This window comes from Balaenoptera borealis, assembly GCF_965194805.1.
Source record: "Balaenoptera borealis genome assembly, chromosome: 11".
Taxonomy (NCBI): Eukaryota; Metazoa; Chordata; class Mammalia; order Artiodactyla; family Balaenopteridae; genus Balaenoptera; species Balaenoptera borealis.
Window position 1 is genome coordinate 111,828,308 of NC_138868.1, and position 18,647 is coordinate 111,846,954.

General features: G+C 56.8%; 1 protein-coding gene across 1 annotated transcript; it reads left to right on the forward strand.

Moving 5' to 3' along the window:
* The first annotated feature begins 26 nt into the window (after window positions 1–26).
* Window positions 27–18,571, forward strand: VPS26B (VPS26 retromer complex component B). The gene is made up of 6 exons (XM_082341083.1): window positions 27–474; window positions 7,866–8,022; window positions 12,248–12,412; window positions 14,392–14,567; window positions 16,020–16,162; window positions 16,550–18,571. Exons 1-6 carry the CDS (start codon window positions 30–32, stop codon window positions 16,694–16,696), a joined length of 1,233 nt encoding a protein of 410 aa, XP_082197209.1. The 5' UTR covers window positions 27–29; the 3' UTR covers window positions 16,697–18,571.
* The last annotated feature ends 76 nt before the right edge of the window (window positions 18,572–18,647 follow it).

Sequence of the window (18,647 nt, forward strand, 5' to 3'; positions counted from 1 at the left end):
GGCCGAGCAGGAGAGGCGGGGGCGTGCGCATGCGCGCGGCGAGTCCGGCGCGTCCGGCTGAGCAGCGGAAGCGGCGGGCGCTGCTCCCGGGCCGGGCGGCTGGCTGGCTGGTCGGCGCTGCAAGCACCGGCGGGCGGGTGCCTCGCGCCTGCTCTGCGCTGCCCCCGGAACCGCGCCGGCCCGGCGAGCGCGGGCGTCGGCGCCGCGTCCAGCCCTCCGGCCTTCCCAGGCCCGGCCGGCCCGGCGGGGACATGAGCTTCTTCGGCTTCGGGCAGAGCGTGGATGTGGACATCCTGCTGAACGATGCGGACAGCAGGAAGAGGGCCGAGCACAAGACGGAGGATGGGAAGAAGGACAAGTACTTCCTCTTCTACGACGGGGAGACGGTGTCCGGGAAGGTGAGCCTGGCGCTCAAGAACCCCAACAAGCGGCTGGAGCACCAGGGCATCAAGGTCGAGTTCATCGGGCAGATTGGTGAGTGCGGGATCCACCCCACCCGGCCCCGCCCCTTGCCCCTTCCCCCGCGCCCCGGCCCCCGACCCTGCCCTCCACCCCCAACCCCGACCCCGACCCCTGACCCCTGACCCCGCCTTTGACCCCCCCCCACTCCCGCTCACTAATCCCTGGTCCCTGACACGACCCCCGACCTTTGACTTTGACCCTGCTCCCTAACCCTTGCCTCCTAACCCCCGCCCCCATTACTTGGACTCCGTATCCCCTTTCCCCCGCCCCAGGCCGCGCGGCCTTGTTGCCCACCGGGGGTCCGGGCTCCTTGTTCCTGCCCGGCCTTCGGTGCTGCTGGGCCCGCCCGCAGGTCGTGGCCACCGAGTCCTGCGGCCAGTCCACCCCTTCCTAGTACCTGTGTCCCACCCACCTCTCACATCCCACCTTCACCGGGAGCTGTTTGAGAAAGCAGCCCCGCGGGCTCCAGCGTCAGCCCTCTGTCCAGCCAGCTGGCGTACCTAAGACTTCTTGATTAGAACCTAGCCTTTGGCAGACTCATTTTCTTAAAGAAATGATGCTCCTGAGACCCAAATTAAGTGGTCACAATTTCTCAAGGCTCTAACACTCTTCTAACATGAGTGTTAGCAATTACAACTAGACAATAAAAGGCAGTAGCAGTACCGAAGATCTGAGAGCTGCCAGTCAGCACGGGGTTGTTTCCAGTTCTCTTTGGACACTGTGTTTATTAAAACTCGCAGGTGCTTCTGAAATAAATTGCCATTGTCATTCGTTCAGGAGTAGATTCACAGTAAATACCCATGTGGCCTGAAAAGACCTTTGGCGGAGAATTCATACCCCATACCAGGCGCTGCACGTCTGGCCCTGGGGGGGTGGATTTCCTGCGAAAGCTCGTTGAATGCTCACTGTCATTCCCTGAGAGCCCCGCGCAGAACCTTGCTCCCCTTTTACAGAGGCAGGAAGCGCTGGAGCCCTGGGAAAGGCCGTGTGGCCTGCCTCTGCAGCCCAGCGCTCAGCCTGGAGTATTGGCTGCTGCTGTTTGAGGAAAGGGAATCAGGTTGAAGACTGGCTGATCCTATAGGAACCTGTTTGTTGTGACTTTAAACCCAGAATACGAGTGGCCTGAAAGGGAGCTGAAGAGTGAGTTTCAGATCCTCTGCTCTCTTGCTACCGGCTTGGATAGGGTTTTTCAGCAGCAGTGCTGTCGACATTGTGGGCCTGATCATTCTTTGTTGTGGGTGAGTGTTTAACAGCCTCCTTGGCCTCTACCCGCCAGATACCAGAACCACAGAAACGTCTTATGTCCGTGGAAGGTAAACTCACTCCTAGCAAAGAGCCACTGGGTAGACAGGATGAACCCACAGCGTTCTGTGCTAGGCGTAAGATGTAAGAAGTGGAGAAGTCCTTGCCTCCTTATAATTAGTATTTTCACGTCGTAGCTTTAAGGTTATTGCTGGATTCTTTGGCTCTGCAATGTGAGTGCAGACAGGCATGTCTAGCCAGTGTCTGTACCTTCATTCCAGGGGGTGACACCTCACCAATACATGAAAGGTAACCAGAGCGTCCCCTGCCCCCCTGTGCCCCAGCAGTTGTGAAATGAGCTGTTCAGGGGGACGCTGGCAAGGCCTCCCTGCAGCCTGAATGAAAGGGAGTTGAGGAAGCGCCGTCCCTGCCTGGCTTCTTGTCTGTCTCCTGGCATCCCAGGACAGCAGCCCTGCTCAGATTTCTCAGGACCTTTTGTTGCTTCCATTGATAACTCTTCCTGGGCCCCTGAGCACTCTGGGCTGAGTCCACCCTTGGCTTCGGGGAAGCTGTACCCTTCTCTGGGCCTCAGCTTTCTCACCTGTAAGGCAAGGATAATAACAGAAGCACCTTGTTGAGATGTCTAGGGACCAGGCTTTGGGCAGAGTGTGGTGTATTTGTGTCCTGTACCTGAGAGGCTCTATGAACTGACCTCAGGGCACTGGAGCGAGGCTGGTGAGTAAGTTCCCCATGGTTGTGGTCGTGTGGTTTTCTCCTTCGTTGCTTTCTTGATGCTGCATGAAGTGGGTGGAACTTCGGTCGGGTTCTAAGGTCTGGCTGTACGGATGACGCACAGGATGGTCCTACTGCTGGATGGGGGTGAGAACGGCGATGTCATTGTGCTCTGGACACCTTCTTCATTGGTTTCACTCAGAACTTTTCTTCTTACAAACCATAGTCTCTTGGATTTGGTTCTTTTTTTCTTCTTTCTTTCCTTCCTTCCCTGCTTCCTGGGAAGAATTGGACAGCTTGAAAATGAAGTGGTTTATGTAATTAACTTTCCTATCCTTATGATTAATTTCTTTTGCCTGCAGACGAAAGCGTATATGTCTTGCCTGTGCCTCCTGTAGAAAGACAGCCCGGTGCGTGATTGAGGGTCAAGCAGAGGGTTACTTAGCTTAGATAAGGCTCCGTTTATAAGGTACAGACTTCGCAAGGGTCACGTGAGGACTAGAGATCATCAACGTACGTGAAGTGCAGGGTTTGGCACTCATCGCAAATACTCATAATCCCTGTTAAGCTGGATCCTTCCAGAAGTTTCCAGGGGCTGGACCTTTAAAACGTCAGCCCTGATTCCTCTGCCGACCGCCCATGGGACTGTTCACGCCAGGCCCGCCTCCCTGCACCTCCTGCCCGGTGTGTTCTCCCAGCAGGCGCGCTCTCCCGAGGGAAAACCTGTGAAAGGGTCTCCCTAGAGTCCAGGCAGAGACAGCTGTCTGGTAATCTTTGCATCGGTCCTCTTCAGACCCCATGCCTCACAGCGGCCCAGCCCCTGCTCGGAAAAGCTCCTGGCTCGGTCTTGGTTTGGGAGGTGGGCAGGAAGGGGGGCCCTTCTGTCTGCTGGCCCTTCTCACACTCTCAGCTACTCTGGCAGCCTCATCCGCACCCATCACTGCAGTGTCCTCTTAGAATCCAATGACTCCCAATCCTTTGTCCTTACCTGAACTCTCCTCTGAGTTCCATGCTTGGGTTTCTAACCGTCTTCTAGAGTCTCCCGCTGGATACCCCTCAGGTCCCTCAAAAACACATCCAAACCAGAAACCTTTTTCTCTTCCTGCTCCAGCCCCAGCCCTGCTGCTTCTCCTGTTTTCTCCACTCTGGCCTGTCACCTGGGTCCATTCAGCCTCAGAAATCCGGGAGTCCTCAAGACCCCTCCCTCCCCCTCCTACGCATCCAACTGGCGTCTCAGTTTGGGTCCTCTCCAGCGGCTCTGTAGGGTATCTTGAGTCTGGGCTTCCTCTCCGCTCTCGATGCTACTAACTTTGATGCTTCTGTGTGTAGCAGCCTGACTGGCCTGCCTGCCTTTGTTTGCCTTTTCTTTCAGTTCATCTTTTGTAAGAGGGAACTTTCTAAACGTCAGTGCTGGCATGGTCAGTCACCTCCTTAAAATTCTTCTTGTTGACTCCCTGCTGGTTGAAGGGGAGAAGTCATCCAGCTCTTTCCCGAGCTGCCTCTGCCTTTCTCCGGCCGAGTCTCTGCGACCCTTTCCTCCTTCCACGTGTGCTTTCCTCAAAGTATCATGTTCCTTCTAGAGGGGTCTTGGCCTCTTCCCTTTGTATATGAACATCTTTCTGCAAGGAATGGCCTACCACCCAAGCTCTCACTCATTCTTAAAGCCCAGCAGGCATGACACCCGTCAGAAAGCCTTCCCTGACCTCCCCTGGCCAACGGAAGCCTTTCTTCCACCGTTATTCTAGAGGCCTTGTGATTTCTCCCTTAACATAAGGAGATGAGAGTTGTCAGGCCCCCATTCAGTTCTGCACCGACAGCTCAGGTGTTGCCTCTGATTCATCCACCTGTTGTGTGCATTTTTCTGTCCTCCTCCTCAAGTTTTTGAGCCACTTTGGGATTCTTCCTGCGTCTACTGTGCACTTCCCAGCGGCTTGGTCTGTGCTCCAACAATGCCAGCGAATGTGTGCTGAGGGCACCCCCCGTGTCACTAGATGGCCCATGTTTTTAGAAGAACACAGTGTGGCACGTAAGGAGTATCAAGGGAAGGTCTGTAATTAGAAGATGGAGAGACCATTTTTTAGGTGGAATCGTTGGGGGAACACTTGTGGAGGGTGTCAGGCCACCTTGGAGACTGATGGGGTTAAATAAACCAAAGGTAATTAGACAGTCACACTTGGCGAGGAGGGAGGACCTGAATACCCCTGCACTCCAAAGCCAGAGAGAGAACTTCTGGATTTTTTTTTTTTTTTTTTTTTAAATAATGCCACTGGGTGAATCTAAACCCATCAGCCCCAGTCGAGCCTGTGCTGTTAAGACTCTGGAGGCTTTCTGTATTTTAATTCATTAAGCCGTGAGTGCCAAGTGAGAGGCACGCTGATTCTCACCCGCTAATAGTCTGCTGCAGGGCTTGGAGCAGAGCGGCGGCTGGCTGTGCACGGGCAGCCCGGAGACGGCACTGCTCCCGCAGGTTTACCAGGCCCAGGAGGTCCAAGTGGCCGTGGCGAGCGTGAATCGTGGCCAGGTTGCCCGTCAGCAGACAGCAGCTGGGAAAGTCAGGGTGAAGAGCGGGCTGTTTGAAAGAGCTCTTTCTGCCCTGGTTGGCTTAGGGTTCTTCCAAGGCCGGCGGGAAGCCTGGCCCAGCAGCGAGTCTCCGGGCGCCCTTCACGGGATGACCGCGTGGGGCAGAGCTGGCTCAATTTCCTTCCACAGTGGCAAATTCACTCCTCAGCCATTGGTGGCAAGTTTCATGGTGAAAACATCCTGACTACAGAAGTCATTTCCTCCTGGTGGACTGAGTCGGGGAAGTTACCTTAAGAAAGAACTGGTCAGTTCCTCCTTCTGGCTTGAAATGGCTGGTCCCTGTGGGCTTTGGAGGCTGGGGAGAACTCGGGGTAACTTGGGAAGAAAGAGGCAGTTGACAGTCTCTTTAGGGCAGACCTCCTGCTAGAACAGTCTTGGGTTTTCTGTTCTAATTTATGCGAGAGGAAACCAAACTTTCTGGCACATAGTGAAGTACGGCTGCTATTTCTGCCCCTTTGCCCCACAGTGTTTCCAGAAGCCTTGCAAATGGCTTATAAAGTGTACGGTAAAAAGCCCAATCAAGCCCCACTCGGACTACGCACTGGCCACTCTTTCATGATGTTTGGGGGGAGGCGGGGAAGCCCTGGGAGGACGTGCCGCCAGGCAGGAAGGCCCTGTCCCCCCGGGGGTCCCAGCCCAGCCAGGCTTCTCTGCTGGGACCCCTGGTGCCGGCGCTCTGTGTGCTCTGTGAACACTGTGGATCCTTCTCTGGTTTGTTTCTCATGTTGCCTCTGAGGCTGTGTGAGCACATTTGTGTGTTTTTCCATCCTTCTCTTCCCATCTTTCTCTTGACTCCGGGATTTCCCACTTAAAGTTCACAGACGTTGGGGCTTTGTTCCGCTTGCTTCTGTCCCCTGAAACTATGGCAGAATCCAGTGCTTGGGAATGGAGGCACCACTTTCCCCAGTTAAGGGGTCAGTGCCCATCAACAGAGACTCCGGTAGCAAAGAACCAGCAAGAGTTAGTGGACGGGCCCTTGTCACAGGCTGGCCACTGGCTCTGTTCCTGCCTGGTCACTGCACTTCCTTACCTTGGTTGGGGGCACAGTTGTTGGATTTCAAAACGAGGGATGGCTGTTCACCTTTCCCCAGCACCCCCTGCCCGGAAGGTTTGAAGTGCCCTCCCCCTTTGGCGGCTTTGTGGGTCATCACTCCCTACCCAGAGCGCTGCCTGCTGCTGATTCCACTTGGTGTTTGGAAGAGAAGGTGGATTGTTTGCAACGTCAGGTGGATCCAAGCGTAACTGTGTAGGAAATCAGCACAAGGTGTGCTCACAGGGTGCACTGGGTGTGCGTACAGAAGCAGCACACTGGCTGGGGACTGACCGCACCGCTGCTGCCTTCTCGAGCTGGACACACCTTAGGACAGAGCCCACTGTGCTTTCCGGTGCCTCGCTGCCTGGGGAGAACAGGCTGCGGGGGTGGTGGTGTCAGGGCCAGCGGCCAGGGCAGCAAGGCCGAAAGCACCCCTGGAACCACGTTCCCCTCCCGAGCGTCCCCAGGGCAGGCCTGGACACTCTGTCGGCTCTGGGAGGCAAGAGCTCTGGTTTCTTGAGCCCAAGAAGGCTTTGATCCTGGGGGGCTCAGACCTTTGCTGTCTGGGGTCTGCCCTAGCCCAGGCTGCTCTGGCTGTCCCTGAGAGAGCTGGCGCGCTGCGCTCCAGAGAGGCGGGCCAGGCCGGGCGGGCGGCTGTCCCAGGCACGCCTCCCTGTGGCCCTGTCTCTCCCCAGGCAGCCGACGGCAGAAGCGACGAGAGTACACTGCCTGCTGCCTGTCCTGCTGCAGGGTGCCCACGGGTGGTCCCTTGACTGTAACGTGGCCACGCGGAGTCGCAGTCGGTATTAAGTGTCCCTGCTGCACAGCCGGGGACTGGGGGTGCCAGGAAGCTGGGGACGTAGGCCTTATCTCTAACGACCATGCCTGGAGCAAAAGTTAACACATAGCAGAGGACAAACAGGCATATATAATCTAGGACAAATAGGTGGCCTGACTCATAATAAACAGCAGAACTGTTTCCAGAGGAGGATGGGTGAAGAGCAGTGCTCCTCAGACTGTGGTCCCTGGACCAGCAGGAAGCATCTCTGGGGGTCTGTTAACAATGTCCATTCTCAGGCCCCACCCCAGACCCCCGGAATCAAAAACACTAGGGGTGGGGCCCAGCCGTCTGTGTGTTAACACAGCCCCCGGTGATTCTGATGTTCACAGAAGTCTGGGGACCCTGAGCTTAGACGTGGGGCGTCATTACAGCCCCTCTGTCCCGTCAGCCTCGTGAGCTCCTCTCTGAAGGGTAGAGGCAGCTGATACTTCCGGAGCATCTGCCGTCTCTGAAGTGCCTCTCCAGGTCCTCTACCTGCTTCACCTCGTCCCGTGCTCACAACACCTGCAGTGCGTTATGTCGCTGCCCCCATTTCGCCAGGTCCAGAAGTAGACGCAGTCCAGCGGGAGACCTGGGACCCTAGGCCAGTCACCGACCCCGCTGTGCCTCAGCTTCCTTGGCGGTTAAATGGGTGATAGGGCCGTCCTAGCTGTCTCACAAGGTGGTTACGAGGATGATGTGACTGAAGAACTGCGAATATGCTTTCCAAAGTTAGCAGTAGTTTTAAGTATGTTTAAGGAGCTGTGGCGTTTTGATCGCGGCCCCCCGGTGTGTCCCCCACGGGTGCTGCCCGGTGCCCTGGAGCAGGAGCGTGTCGGGTTCTGGGCTGCAGCACAGGGGCAGGGCAGGAAGCGAGGGAGCCATAAGCCAGACTGGGGGCTCTGTGTGTTGGCGGGAGGCTCCTGCAGCTGGGAGCCCCCTCGCCGGGCCGCGTAGCTCAGGGTCTGGTAGAGGTGGCCGACGCTCTCCCTGCAGAACTCTACTACGACCGCGGGAACCACCACGAGTTCGTGTCCCTGGTGAAGGACCTGGCCCGGCCCGGAGAGGTCACCCAGTCGCAGGCCTTCGACTTTGAGTTCACGCACGTGGAGAAGCCCTATGAGTCCTACACTGGGCAGAACGTGAAGCTGCGGTAAGTGGCGCCCCCAGGGTGCCCCATGTGGACGGGCCCTGACGCCGTCCCGTTTCTGAGGCTCTGTGTGGCCGTAGGGAAGGTGTGCTGCGGGGGGGGGTTTGCAGTGGGCCTCCCTCCAGGAGGAGTGCTCCTGGCTTGTCTGTCCGTTTCTGGAATGTCAGTATCCCCACCGTGGCCCCTTTCGAGCCACTGACCCAGCGCCCCTGGGTGCAGAGTTGAGAGGTATGCACCTGCCCCTCGACAGCACGCTGCTGCACAGACACCAAACGTCACCCCCCCTGCCCCAGGAGCAGAGAGGACCGTGACACCCCAGAATAGCTAGGATATTACCTTTGTTCTTAATATAATTCATTTGATTGCAAGTGTCTATCATTTAATTTTAAATGTTGTGATTAACAGCTGATTCTGAAAGTTCCCGAAAGTTGGACGCTCGGCTTTCACACACCCCTGGCTGGGCCTCAGGCCACTGATCCTCATCCAGCTCTGCATGAGACTGCGGCGGGGTCCTGAGCTCTGTCACTTGAGAAGCGGGTCATAGATTTGGATTCTAATCCTAGACCCGTCCTCTCCATATTTTGGGACAATGAGGGAATAAAACGTAACACAGTAGGACAAGTTTTAAAACATTAATACACACCTTTTAAGTATATGGGATTGTTTTCCTTGTTCCAGTCTTGGAAGCTGTGCGGGTGGGGACTGATTCCAGGGCCTCCGGGGTATGTGATGTCACTCTGGCTGCCTGGCTCCAGGTCTTGGGTGTCACCTGAGGCCTGCATGTGGCATGGTGTGGGCTACTGCAAGCTCTCCCCTCTCCCGTCAGAAGAGGGGCTGCAGGCTCTCCTTTCCAGCCTGTGCAGAGAGGTCTAGCACTGGTGCTGCCCCGCTTCAGCAGCGTTGCGTGACTGCGCTCAGAAGGCAGCAGCGGCGAGGAGTATCTAGTCATCACTTAAGCTGGGCTGGGGGCTTATTGCTATTTAATTGGATGTTTTGCAGTGGACTTCTCATAAATGTTCTTATGTCAGAAAGAAAGGTGTTGAAAACAGCATGGCGGTTCTTCAAAACAGAATTACCATATGATTCATCAATTCCACTTCTGTGTATAAATCCCAAAGAAGTGAAAGCAAGGACTCAAACAGATTTATGTATACTCACATTTGTAGCAGCATTATTCACAATAGCCAAAAAGTGGATACAACCCAAGTGTCTATGAGTAGATGAGTGGATGAACAACATGTGTATCCACACAGTGGAATAGTATTCAGCCTTGAAAAGGGGGGAGATCCGACACCTGCTACGGCATGGATGAGCCTTGAGAACGTTGTTCCCAGTGACATAAGCCAGATACAAAGAGACAAATACTGATTCCACGTTTTTAAGCAGTTAGATAGTCAAAATCATAGAGGTAGAAAGTAGAATGGTGGTTGCCAGGGGCTGGGGAAGGGGGCTGGGGAGTTAGTGGTTGATGGGGCAGAGTTTCAGTTGGGGAAGGTGAACAGGTGGAGATGGACAGTGGTGACCGTTGCCCAGCACCGTGAGTGCACTTAATGCCACTGAACTGTGCACGTAAAAATGGTTAAAGCAGTACATTGTGTTACATATATTGGAGAAGAGGAAAAAACTTTTCCCTCCACCATGTTAGGTTCATTGGCGGGGGCTCTGCAAATCGGATGGACGGAAGACGGATTGGCCAGAGGCAAGCAAGCAGGTGTATTCCCGTGTGCATTGCTCCCACCTGAGCTCTGCCCGGTGACTGAGGGGCAGTTGAACTTGGGCTTATGCAGCATCTTAACAGAGAAGTGAGGAGGCAGAGAAGGGGCCCTGCACTTGCAGGGGCTCGAGTTGTGGGAAGCACGGGGAGAGGCTTGCTTTGGCGAGGAACGCTCTGCGGGCGGCACCCCCAGCAGCTCCCAGGCCGCGCAGCCTCTCCTGGTGGAGAGGGCCCCGGAGTCTGTCTTGTGTGCACTGCTTCTCTGTTGCTTTCAGCTCAATAGAATCCTCGTGCCAGAGTGGCATGTTCTGGGGTGCGTGCTCTGCACCCTGTATTTTGTATTTTATCACAATGGAAGAAAAGTGTTACTGTCTAAATTACACGAAGACTTTTGGATTCACGCTGAGAAAGGAGGTAAAATCGGGAACATTAGTTAATGGAAGAGGTACATTCCAGATTAAGGGCTTGTGTCTTATTACAGGCAGAGGGGAAACATGAAAAGATTATTTTGGACTCCTTTTCCTTTGTTTTTAGGCAGGGCAGTGGTTCTGTTAGAAGATTGAAGTCACTGTGTCGTATTTGATGGGTGGGTGGAGTGTTGGTCCTGAGTTTTCCTTTAGTGGACACCATGGGAACAGGCAGAAAACAAGGAATTTAATAGACGCCAGCAGAACTGACCATTGAGTGGAGATGCAGACATAGGGCCATCAGGAGGAGGAGATGACCTGTAGATGAGACGATTCATCCAGTTCCAGGGAGGAGTCTGAAGCACTGGCAGAACAGACAATTGGAAATGCAAGCCTGTCGCTCAGTATAGAGAAATGCACTGTCAGAAATCACCCGCTCGGAGCTGGTAACTGATAGGTTGTTCCAGGAGGGGAGCTCTGGGAGAGGAGAGCCCGGGACCTACTGGGACTCTTGGGGACCCTACTGGGCCTCTTGGGGACGGAGGAGGAGCGGGGTGATGCGTGAAGGAGGAGGGAGTGTTTTACGCTCTAATGCAGAGCTGATGCCAAAAAAAAAAGCCCCTGGACTTGGCAGCTGGGAGGCCTGTGCTGCCTTTGGGAGGGCAGCTCCTGTTGGGTGGTAGAGACGGAAGCCGGGGCGAGGCATAGGGGCTGGGGACGAAGCTGCAGGGTTAGAACAGGACCCCCGGACAGCTGTCTCTGAGGAAAGGTAGAGTGTGGGCCTGGGAAGTGTCCTGGGGATTGATGGCTTTGGGACTTTTTATAAACTCAGGAAGAAGCTTTAGCTGGAGAGAGATTGGATGTGTTGAGAAAGTTGGGAAGTTGAAGCATCAAGATGCCAGACAGTAGTTCTCTACCAAGAGTCCTGTGTTAGAATCATGGGGGGGTGGAGGGGGCTTTGAAAAATATAGATCCCCGTGTCCCTCTCCAGAGCAGTTATGTGGCAGACGCGCCCCGGAGTGAGTCCCCTGCGCCTCCAGACTGCTGGCACAGGAGAGGCGCTCGAGCCGCTGGAAGCTTCGTGGAGCCTTCCCTTCTACACCGCTGCCAGGGCCCTCTCCACAGGGCGTGGGGGCTTGAGGGCCTGAGCCTTAGGGCCGGCTGGAGCCACGTCTGGGGCTGCGTGGAGGGAGCAGGCGGAAGGGGAGGGCGGCCGGGGGGTGGTGAGGCCGCAGAGGAGGGCCACCAAGGTCTCCACCAAGGCCTCCCATCCCAGCTTTGTTAGAGGGCCGCACAGAGTTAAGGGGACGAGGGGTGCGGGGGGCGCCACACTGAAGGGCTGGCTGGTGGTCAGGCGTGGCTCACTGCCCTTCAGCGCTGTGTTTCTCCCTCTTTCTAATGTGTCCCAGGACCCTAGGCTCAGCCGGAGACCATCCTAGTTCAGACCTGGGGCTCTCCCACCTCTGTTGCTTTAGTTCTAAGGCCTGCTCCTCCTGAAGGCGCCCCTCTCTCCCCACAGCACTTGATTCCTGCCTCTGAATGGACACTTTGCATGTGTTCTAATTGTTCTGTTGATTTGCCCGTCTCCCCCAGGGGACGATGAGTCCCCGCGAGACTCCACCTTATCCGTCCTAGGCCCGGCAGTAAACGTGCGCAATGCATCACTGACCTGATTCTCCATTATCTTATTCCTGTTGTTTAACTGTGAGGGACTTGAAAAATGCTCATTGGTCGAGTATTGTTAAATAGCGTGCAAACATAAGAGTATACGATCCCTGTGCCCACAGAGCCGGGAGTTAGCTGAAGAAACAGAAGCTGTGCACGGTGCCTGGCAGGTGGCAGCAAGGCTGCTCTTGAGGTGCAGAGAGAGGCGTCACCTCTTACCTCGGAGCTCAGGCTCAGAGGAGGGTTGGGGCAAGGCCTTTGATCGCCCTGCAATTGTAATTGCAGGATTTTGTGTGTGAGTGCCTTTTCCTGGGAAGGGGGTGCCCGGCGGTGAACGCTCAGGGCAGTCGGACCCCCCGGGGGTGACCTCTACCAGGGGTCCTCTGCGGGGTGGGCCCCGGAGGCTGGGAGCGGCCCTTCACCGCACGCCTGCGTCCCTCAGGTATTTCCTTCGCGCCACCATCAGCCGCCGCCTCAACGACGTCGTCAAGGAGATGGACATCGTGGTCCACACGCTGAGCACGTACCCGGAGCTGAACTCCTCCATCAAGATGGAGGTTGGGATCGAGGACTGTCTGCACATCGAGTTTGAGTACAACAAATCCAAGTGAGTGTCGGGCCCGGCTGGCTGGTGGTGACCTGCGGGGGCGGCCACAGAAATAACGCGGTGGGTGTGCGTGCAGGCCGGCCGAGGTCGCGGGTCAGGAAAGAGCTGCATCTCATTGCAGCTGAACTGTACTAACTTAAGAGGGCAAACTTCAGTTAAACATCCTATGAGGTCTTTCAAAGTCAAGCGAAACTAACTTTAAAGTATTTGTTTTGGATTCTAGGTACATCTGTTTCCTTCTACTGATGAGATTAACCTCAGAATACCATTCTATTATCATTTGTATCCTGTATACAGTGTGTCTTTAGAAACCAAAGTGAGGAAAGCCAAGTTGACTGCTTCCTCCTTAAATTAAAATGAATTGTAACAAAGAATATTTGATGCCTTTTTATAAAGGTCTTTAAATAATTTTATTTTAACTGGCCATATATGTTTTAAACTGTCTCTGCTATTACAACATCTAAATATGTAAGTGCTTGTAAATCATAAAACTTATTGACAGTTCAAAAATGTGCTGCAAGCAGCTTTCTTTTTAAAATGATACATTCCTGAAAATGTTCAAAAATCAAATATGCAAAAGTAAACGTGTATTCTCTTCACAGAGAACTAACCCTTCCCCCCGCGAGTCTCTAATGAGGGTTCTCCCCGTGGGGAGGCCTCACCTCAGACCCGCTGGCCTCCAGAGGCTCGGGGGGTGGAGGCCTGAGCGGCGGCTCTCCTGTGAAGGGCTGGGAACACACGTGCTTCCCAGGACGGGGAGGGAAGGCCGTTTCCCGCCGCCGCCTGGCCTGGTGCTGAGCGTGGCCCCGATGGGCCTCTACACGACAGGCAGGGCGAGTCTGGAGCAGGCCCCTGCCCTTCCTCCTCATGGTCTTGGGGCTCTCGGGCCCTCCTGGGACAGAGCCCCCCAAAGTGCCTGCCCGCCAGCGCCCCAGCCTCCTAGTGAAGGGGGTGCCACCTCGAAGGCGCTCAAGCGCCGCAGCCAGCAGTGCAGTCAAGACCAAGGTGAGCGTGAGACAGGCGTGTCACAGACGGGCGGGCTGGACCGGGTCCTGCCCCTGCAGAGCAGGCTGCCCTGTGAGTGCCAGGCCGTCCGACCAGACAGGAAGAGCCCGGAGCTTAGGACAGCGTCCCGTCCTGCCACTAAGGACTTGGGCTCAGGTTAGCAGGTACTAAGACTTCTGTAGCTGGGGTTTCTCATCTGAAAAATGAGGGGTTTGGTCAGGTTAGTGGAAAGGTGCCGTGAAGGAGGAGCGGGGCCCGGGCGCCACGCGTGGCTCCTTTGTGTTTCTTGTGTGTAAGATTTCATTTAGAACAAAGGAGCGTTCGCCCTTTAAACGTTTGAATGCCCAGAGAATCTGTGCTCTGAGTGTTCCTTCTAACGCGCTGCAAGCAGCAGAGTTCTGCTCTCCTCGGTCCTTGTGCGTCCGCCATCTCCCCAGGCAGGCTGGAGGCAGAAAGGTGGCGTGGAGTGGTGGGGAGACCCCAGGCCTGCAGGTTGGGAACCTGGGTCCACACCCGTGTCTGCCCCTCCTCGGATCCCACCACGTCATCTGTCTTCTTTGCACTCCCTAGGGCTCCTGCCCTGTGATCCGGGAGCTCGAATGCTCAGGTCCCCCGTCCTGAGCTTCAGGTTGAAGGTTTGCTTTCTGTGGCCACACCTGGTACAGAGCAGCCCTGCTGCCGGCTGGCCCCGGGGGGAAGGCCCAGTTCCTGGAAGCGGGAGGAAGAGCGGGACCCGGTCTCCGCACTTGCGGGTCAGCCTCTCACACCAGAGCCTCTAAAACACATGCACTCGTTAAAGCGCTGAGCAGAGGGTGACGGAACCGCGCTCTGAGGTGCAGGCGGGACAGCAGAGGAAGTGACGCAGGTTCAAGTGTAGAAGGTCGTTGGGACTCGCCCTGCGGGGCAGTGCCCTCTCCTGGAACCAGGAGGCCTGTCACGTGCGGGGGCCGCACCTCTCGCCTTCCTCTCCACAGGTACCACTTGAAAGATGTCATTGTGGGGAAGATCTACTTCCTGCTGGTGAGGATCAAGATCAAGCACATGGAGATAGACATCATCAAGCGGGAAACGACAGGCACGGGCCCCAACGTGTACCACGAGAACGACACCATTGCCAAGTACGAGATCATGGACGGCGCGCCCGTGAGAGGTGAGCTCCGGCCCCATGGCCTCGGCCCGGCCCCAGTGTTGGAGGGGCTTCAGGGATCATCCTGTCAAAGTTAGGTGGCCTGGGAGCCTGTAATTTCTTAATCTCTAACTGTGCATTATGGGTCCCGAGAAGGAGGAAAAGGAGGTCGGGGATGTGGAGCTCAGGCCCCGATCACCTTCACCCAGAAGACGTCCATGTGGACCTCGTTTATAGACTGAGCTTGTACTGGAGTTTAAATCTCAAGAGTTATGTCTGTTAAAAAAACAAAAGACGTTTGAAAAGTACCAGTTTAGCAGATACAGTTTGAATGCTCTGTTTACACTTTCCTATTGACATTCTGAATTTCTTTGCTGCTGGGGGGCAAGAGATGAAAGCAGAATCCTCATTTCTGTTACTTAGTTCCAGCTCAGGTAAAACGAGTCGTGCTCTGAATTCATTCGCCAAGTACAGACACCCTGACCGACACTTCCCAGTGCTGCACACGGTGCCGGCGTGACCTCTGGGACGAGTGGAGCTGAGAGCTGGGTGGGAAGTTGTGTGATTTTTGGGAGGAGCAGTCATGTACGTTCTTCGTTGGCTCTGCAGCAGCTGATGATGAAGTGTTTTCACGTAGCAGTGCTTGGTGCTGCTGAGGTTTCATTCAGTTTTTTCCCAGTCTGCTCCCCGTGGAAGGAGGGGTGTCATAGCTTTCTCAGGCCCTCGGGCATCACGAGCGGGGTCCTCGGGGCAGGGCTGAGCCATCCTGCCTGCTGGTTCCGTGTTTCCCAGGCCGAGCAGCTGGGCTGAGCTCACCCTCCCTGTGGCACTGACAGGACACCGAGAGAAGCACAGAACAGTGCGAAGTGAAACAGGGTTCGTGTTTGGCTTTAGGCCGCACTGTAGGTTTGGACTTTCTCAGCAGAATTCTGCCCTGATTTTGTTCCACTTATCTTAGAAGAGGCACAGTGTTAGAGCTGGAAGGGATCTAAAATATTATGTTGCCTGATATCGTAATTTTCCCTATGAGAAAATGAAAGTCCACGGAAAGCAGCAGACTTCCTCAGAGTCATACCTCGGGTCAGTGGAGAGAACTGGGTCCAGAGAGAAGCTTTTCTGTTTTCCAGACCACCACACCCTGCCACCTCGTCTTAGAGGGGAGGGGTACGGGGTGGGGGCTATGCTAATTGGGATGGAGGGACCTGATGGTGGCATCAGAATTGCTGGGTGACATGGTGGGTTAGCTGGGGTTTGACAGTGGCTCTTAAACCCAACAACTATACACATTAAATGAGTCAGAAGATGCTTACCTAGCATTCTTGTGCTGTTCACACTCACCGGGCAGCGGCAGGCGCCTCCCCGAAGGCAGAAGCGTTGGCTTGGGTGTCCAACGCCCCCCCGCCGCAGGCGGCCCCTCCACCGCGGTGTAAGGTGGGGCCCCCTGCCCCCGCCCTGACTCCCGCCCGGCCCTTGCAGGAGAGTCCATCCCCATCCGCCTCTTCCTGGCGGGCTACGAGCTCACGCCCACCATGCGGGACATCAACAAGAAGTTCTCTGTGCGCTACTACCTCAACCTGGTGCTGATTGACGAGGAGGAGCGGCGCTACTTCAAGCAGCAGGTGAGCCGGCCGCCCCCAGGGCCCCGGCCGCCCAGACAGAATCCGAGGGCATCGTTCCCGCCAAGGTCAAGCAGACGGGACGGGGATGGGGGGCGAGCCGCTTAGTCTCTGTGCCACTTAGTTTACCCCGAGCCCCACAGCAAGGACGGGGGTTCCCCGTTGACACCCAGAGTCTGCTTTCTCGGGCCCAGCCCCTGCGGCTGCTCTGCCCTCCCGGCCACACCGTCAGCGGGCACCCGGGGCCCAGAGGTGTGGACGGCGCTGTCATTGGTGACGTATGAGCGGAGGCTTTTGCCTGAGGCTCCCGGGAGAAGGCAGAGCCTCGGGGACCCTCCCCAGGCCTCCCTCCCACGTGTCGCCTGCCCCCCCCCCCCGCCCATCCTACAGGAGGTGGTGCTGTGGCGGAAGGGCGACATCGTCCGCAAGAGCATGTCCCACCAGGCAGCCATCGCCTCGCAGCGCTTCGAGGGCATGGCCCCCCTGGGGGAGGCGCGCACCCCCGGCCAGCTGTCCGACGGCAGCAGCAGACAGTAGGCCTGGGGCCAGGAAGCTGCTGGGCTCGCACCCCGGCTCCAGGCCCCCGGGCACCAGCGGCCGGGGCAGCAAGATGCTCAGCTGACCCGCTACTCGCAACCTGAAAACAAATCATGTTCTTGATGTAAATTCTTTTTCCTGAAGAACCTAAGGGGTTGGGGTTGGGAGGGAGTGTCTCTGGGACGCTGTGGCTGATGGGAGCATAGGGAGAGGGGGCGTCCCGGGGAGAGCCGTCTGCGGGGCTGCCTGGGCCGCAGGAGCACAGCGCGGCCCGGGCTCCGAGCCTCCCGGGACAGGAGCTGGGGAGGGGGGGGCGTCCCACGGGTGGTCCTGTCTCACACTCCCCTCCCCCGCCCCTTAGCGAGTGGCAGGGGGTGTGGCGCCCGCCCCGCTGTAACTGGCGGTGAGGGTTCAAGCCCAGGAAGCCGCCTCCTTGGGAGCCTCGGATGTGGTGCTTTGGAGCCTCCACAGGCCACCCTCCTTCTGGCCCTTCTCTCACCGCTGGGACCGGGCACCTCCCGGGGACTGTGGTCAGTCACGTCCTGGATGGAACGGGAGCTTGTGGTAGGGCCTTTGGCTGATGTCCCTGGGCACAGAGACATCTGTGTCACCGGTGGATGGCAAGCAGGTGGACCTCGGCGGCTGTGCGTGGTGCGGGCAGCCCTGAGGGCCGGAGGTCCTTGGCCCCGGCCCCTGAACGAGGACATCTTTCCCCCGAGAAGAGGTCCGGGAAGGGCCCGTTCTCCCCGCCTCCCCGGGAGTGGACCCTCTTGGCTCCCTGCTGCCCATCTCACTCCTGGGAACCGGGGCTTGGTCTCAGACACGTAGAAGCTTTGTGCTCACCCTGCGAGCTGGGGGGAAGGGGAGGGCCTCCTGAGCCGCCGTCCTCCCCACCAGCCGGCTGCCCAGAGCTTAGGACCATTGGTGGTGTGTGTGTGTGGATGCTCTGGTCATGCTAGAGAGGGTCTCCCGCTGTCGCACTGCACCGCGCCTGTCCTGTTAAGGCTGTGGAGGTCCTTCCTGTCTCCTGTTGGCCTCTCTTCCCTTCTGGAAAGACCAAGCAGACCCCCACGGCCAGCAGGTACAATAGTTGGTGGTCTGAGTTCTCTGTCGTTTGGGAAGCAGAGGGGTTGGTTCTTGGGTCATCTTTCAGTTAGTGTGGAAAACGGGGACCCGTCTTTTCCTCGGAAATTGGTGCAGCGGTAGGCCTCGGACTGGGCAGGGCTCACGGATCAGAGCCGAGATGGGAGGGAAGGGCGTTCGGGGTGACGCTCGAGGTGGGCTGGGGGCAGCAGAACCGAGCAAGGGAAGCTGGTTCCCCCAGGCTGGACCCCGGGTTCAGATGTGAAGGACAGTCCCCGTGGGGACAGGACCACCTGTGCAGCTGCCCCTGGATTATCAGGGCCGGGGGCCTAAGCGTGGGAGAGGCAGTTCCTGTGTCCCTCGCCTTCTCTAGAGCATGAGCTGGGGCTCTGGCGCCTCCCACGACAGCTGGCCCCTTAACTACTAGGTACCCGCCGATCCCTCTGCCTTCCAGCCGACCACAGATTCACTTCCCAACCTTCCCGACCCCTGAAGCCTGTCTCCTGAGAGAACTAGAGGTAGAATTTGCTTCTGTCCTCTCGGGAGCTTCTGTTCTTTCCCCTGCCCCATTCTCTGCCTCTTTGTGCATCGGGGAAGGGGAGGCCCATCCCTGGGACCCTGGCAGAGCATAGGGACTGAGCCAAGTAGTGTGGCCTGGGGCTGAGCAGCTGCGGTGTTTACAAGTTTCTCAACGTGTGTCTTTTCAATGGCTGTTTTAAACAAAGCAGTCTGTTTCAGCCGTCTCCCTGATTAAAGCAAGCCCCTGGGCTCCGAGGCATCGTGCCCACGGTCCACCAGACTCTGTGGTCTCTTCTTACTGCCCCGCCGCACACAAGGGGAGACACCCCGCCCTGACCCACGACACCAG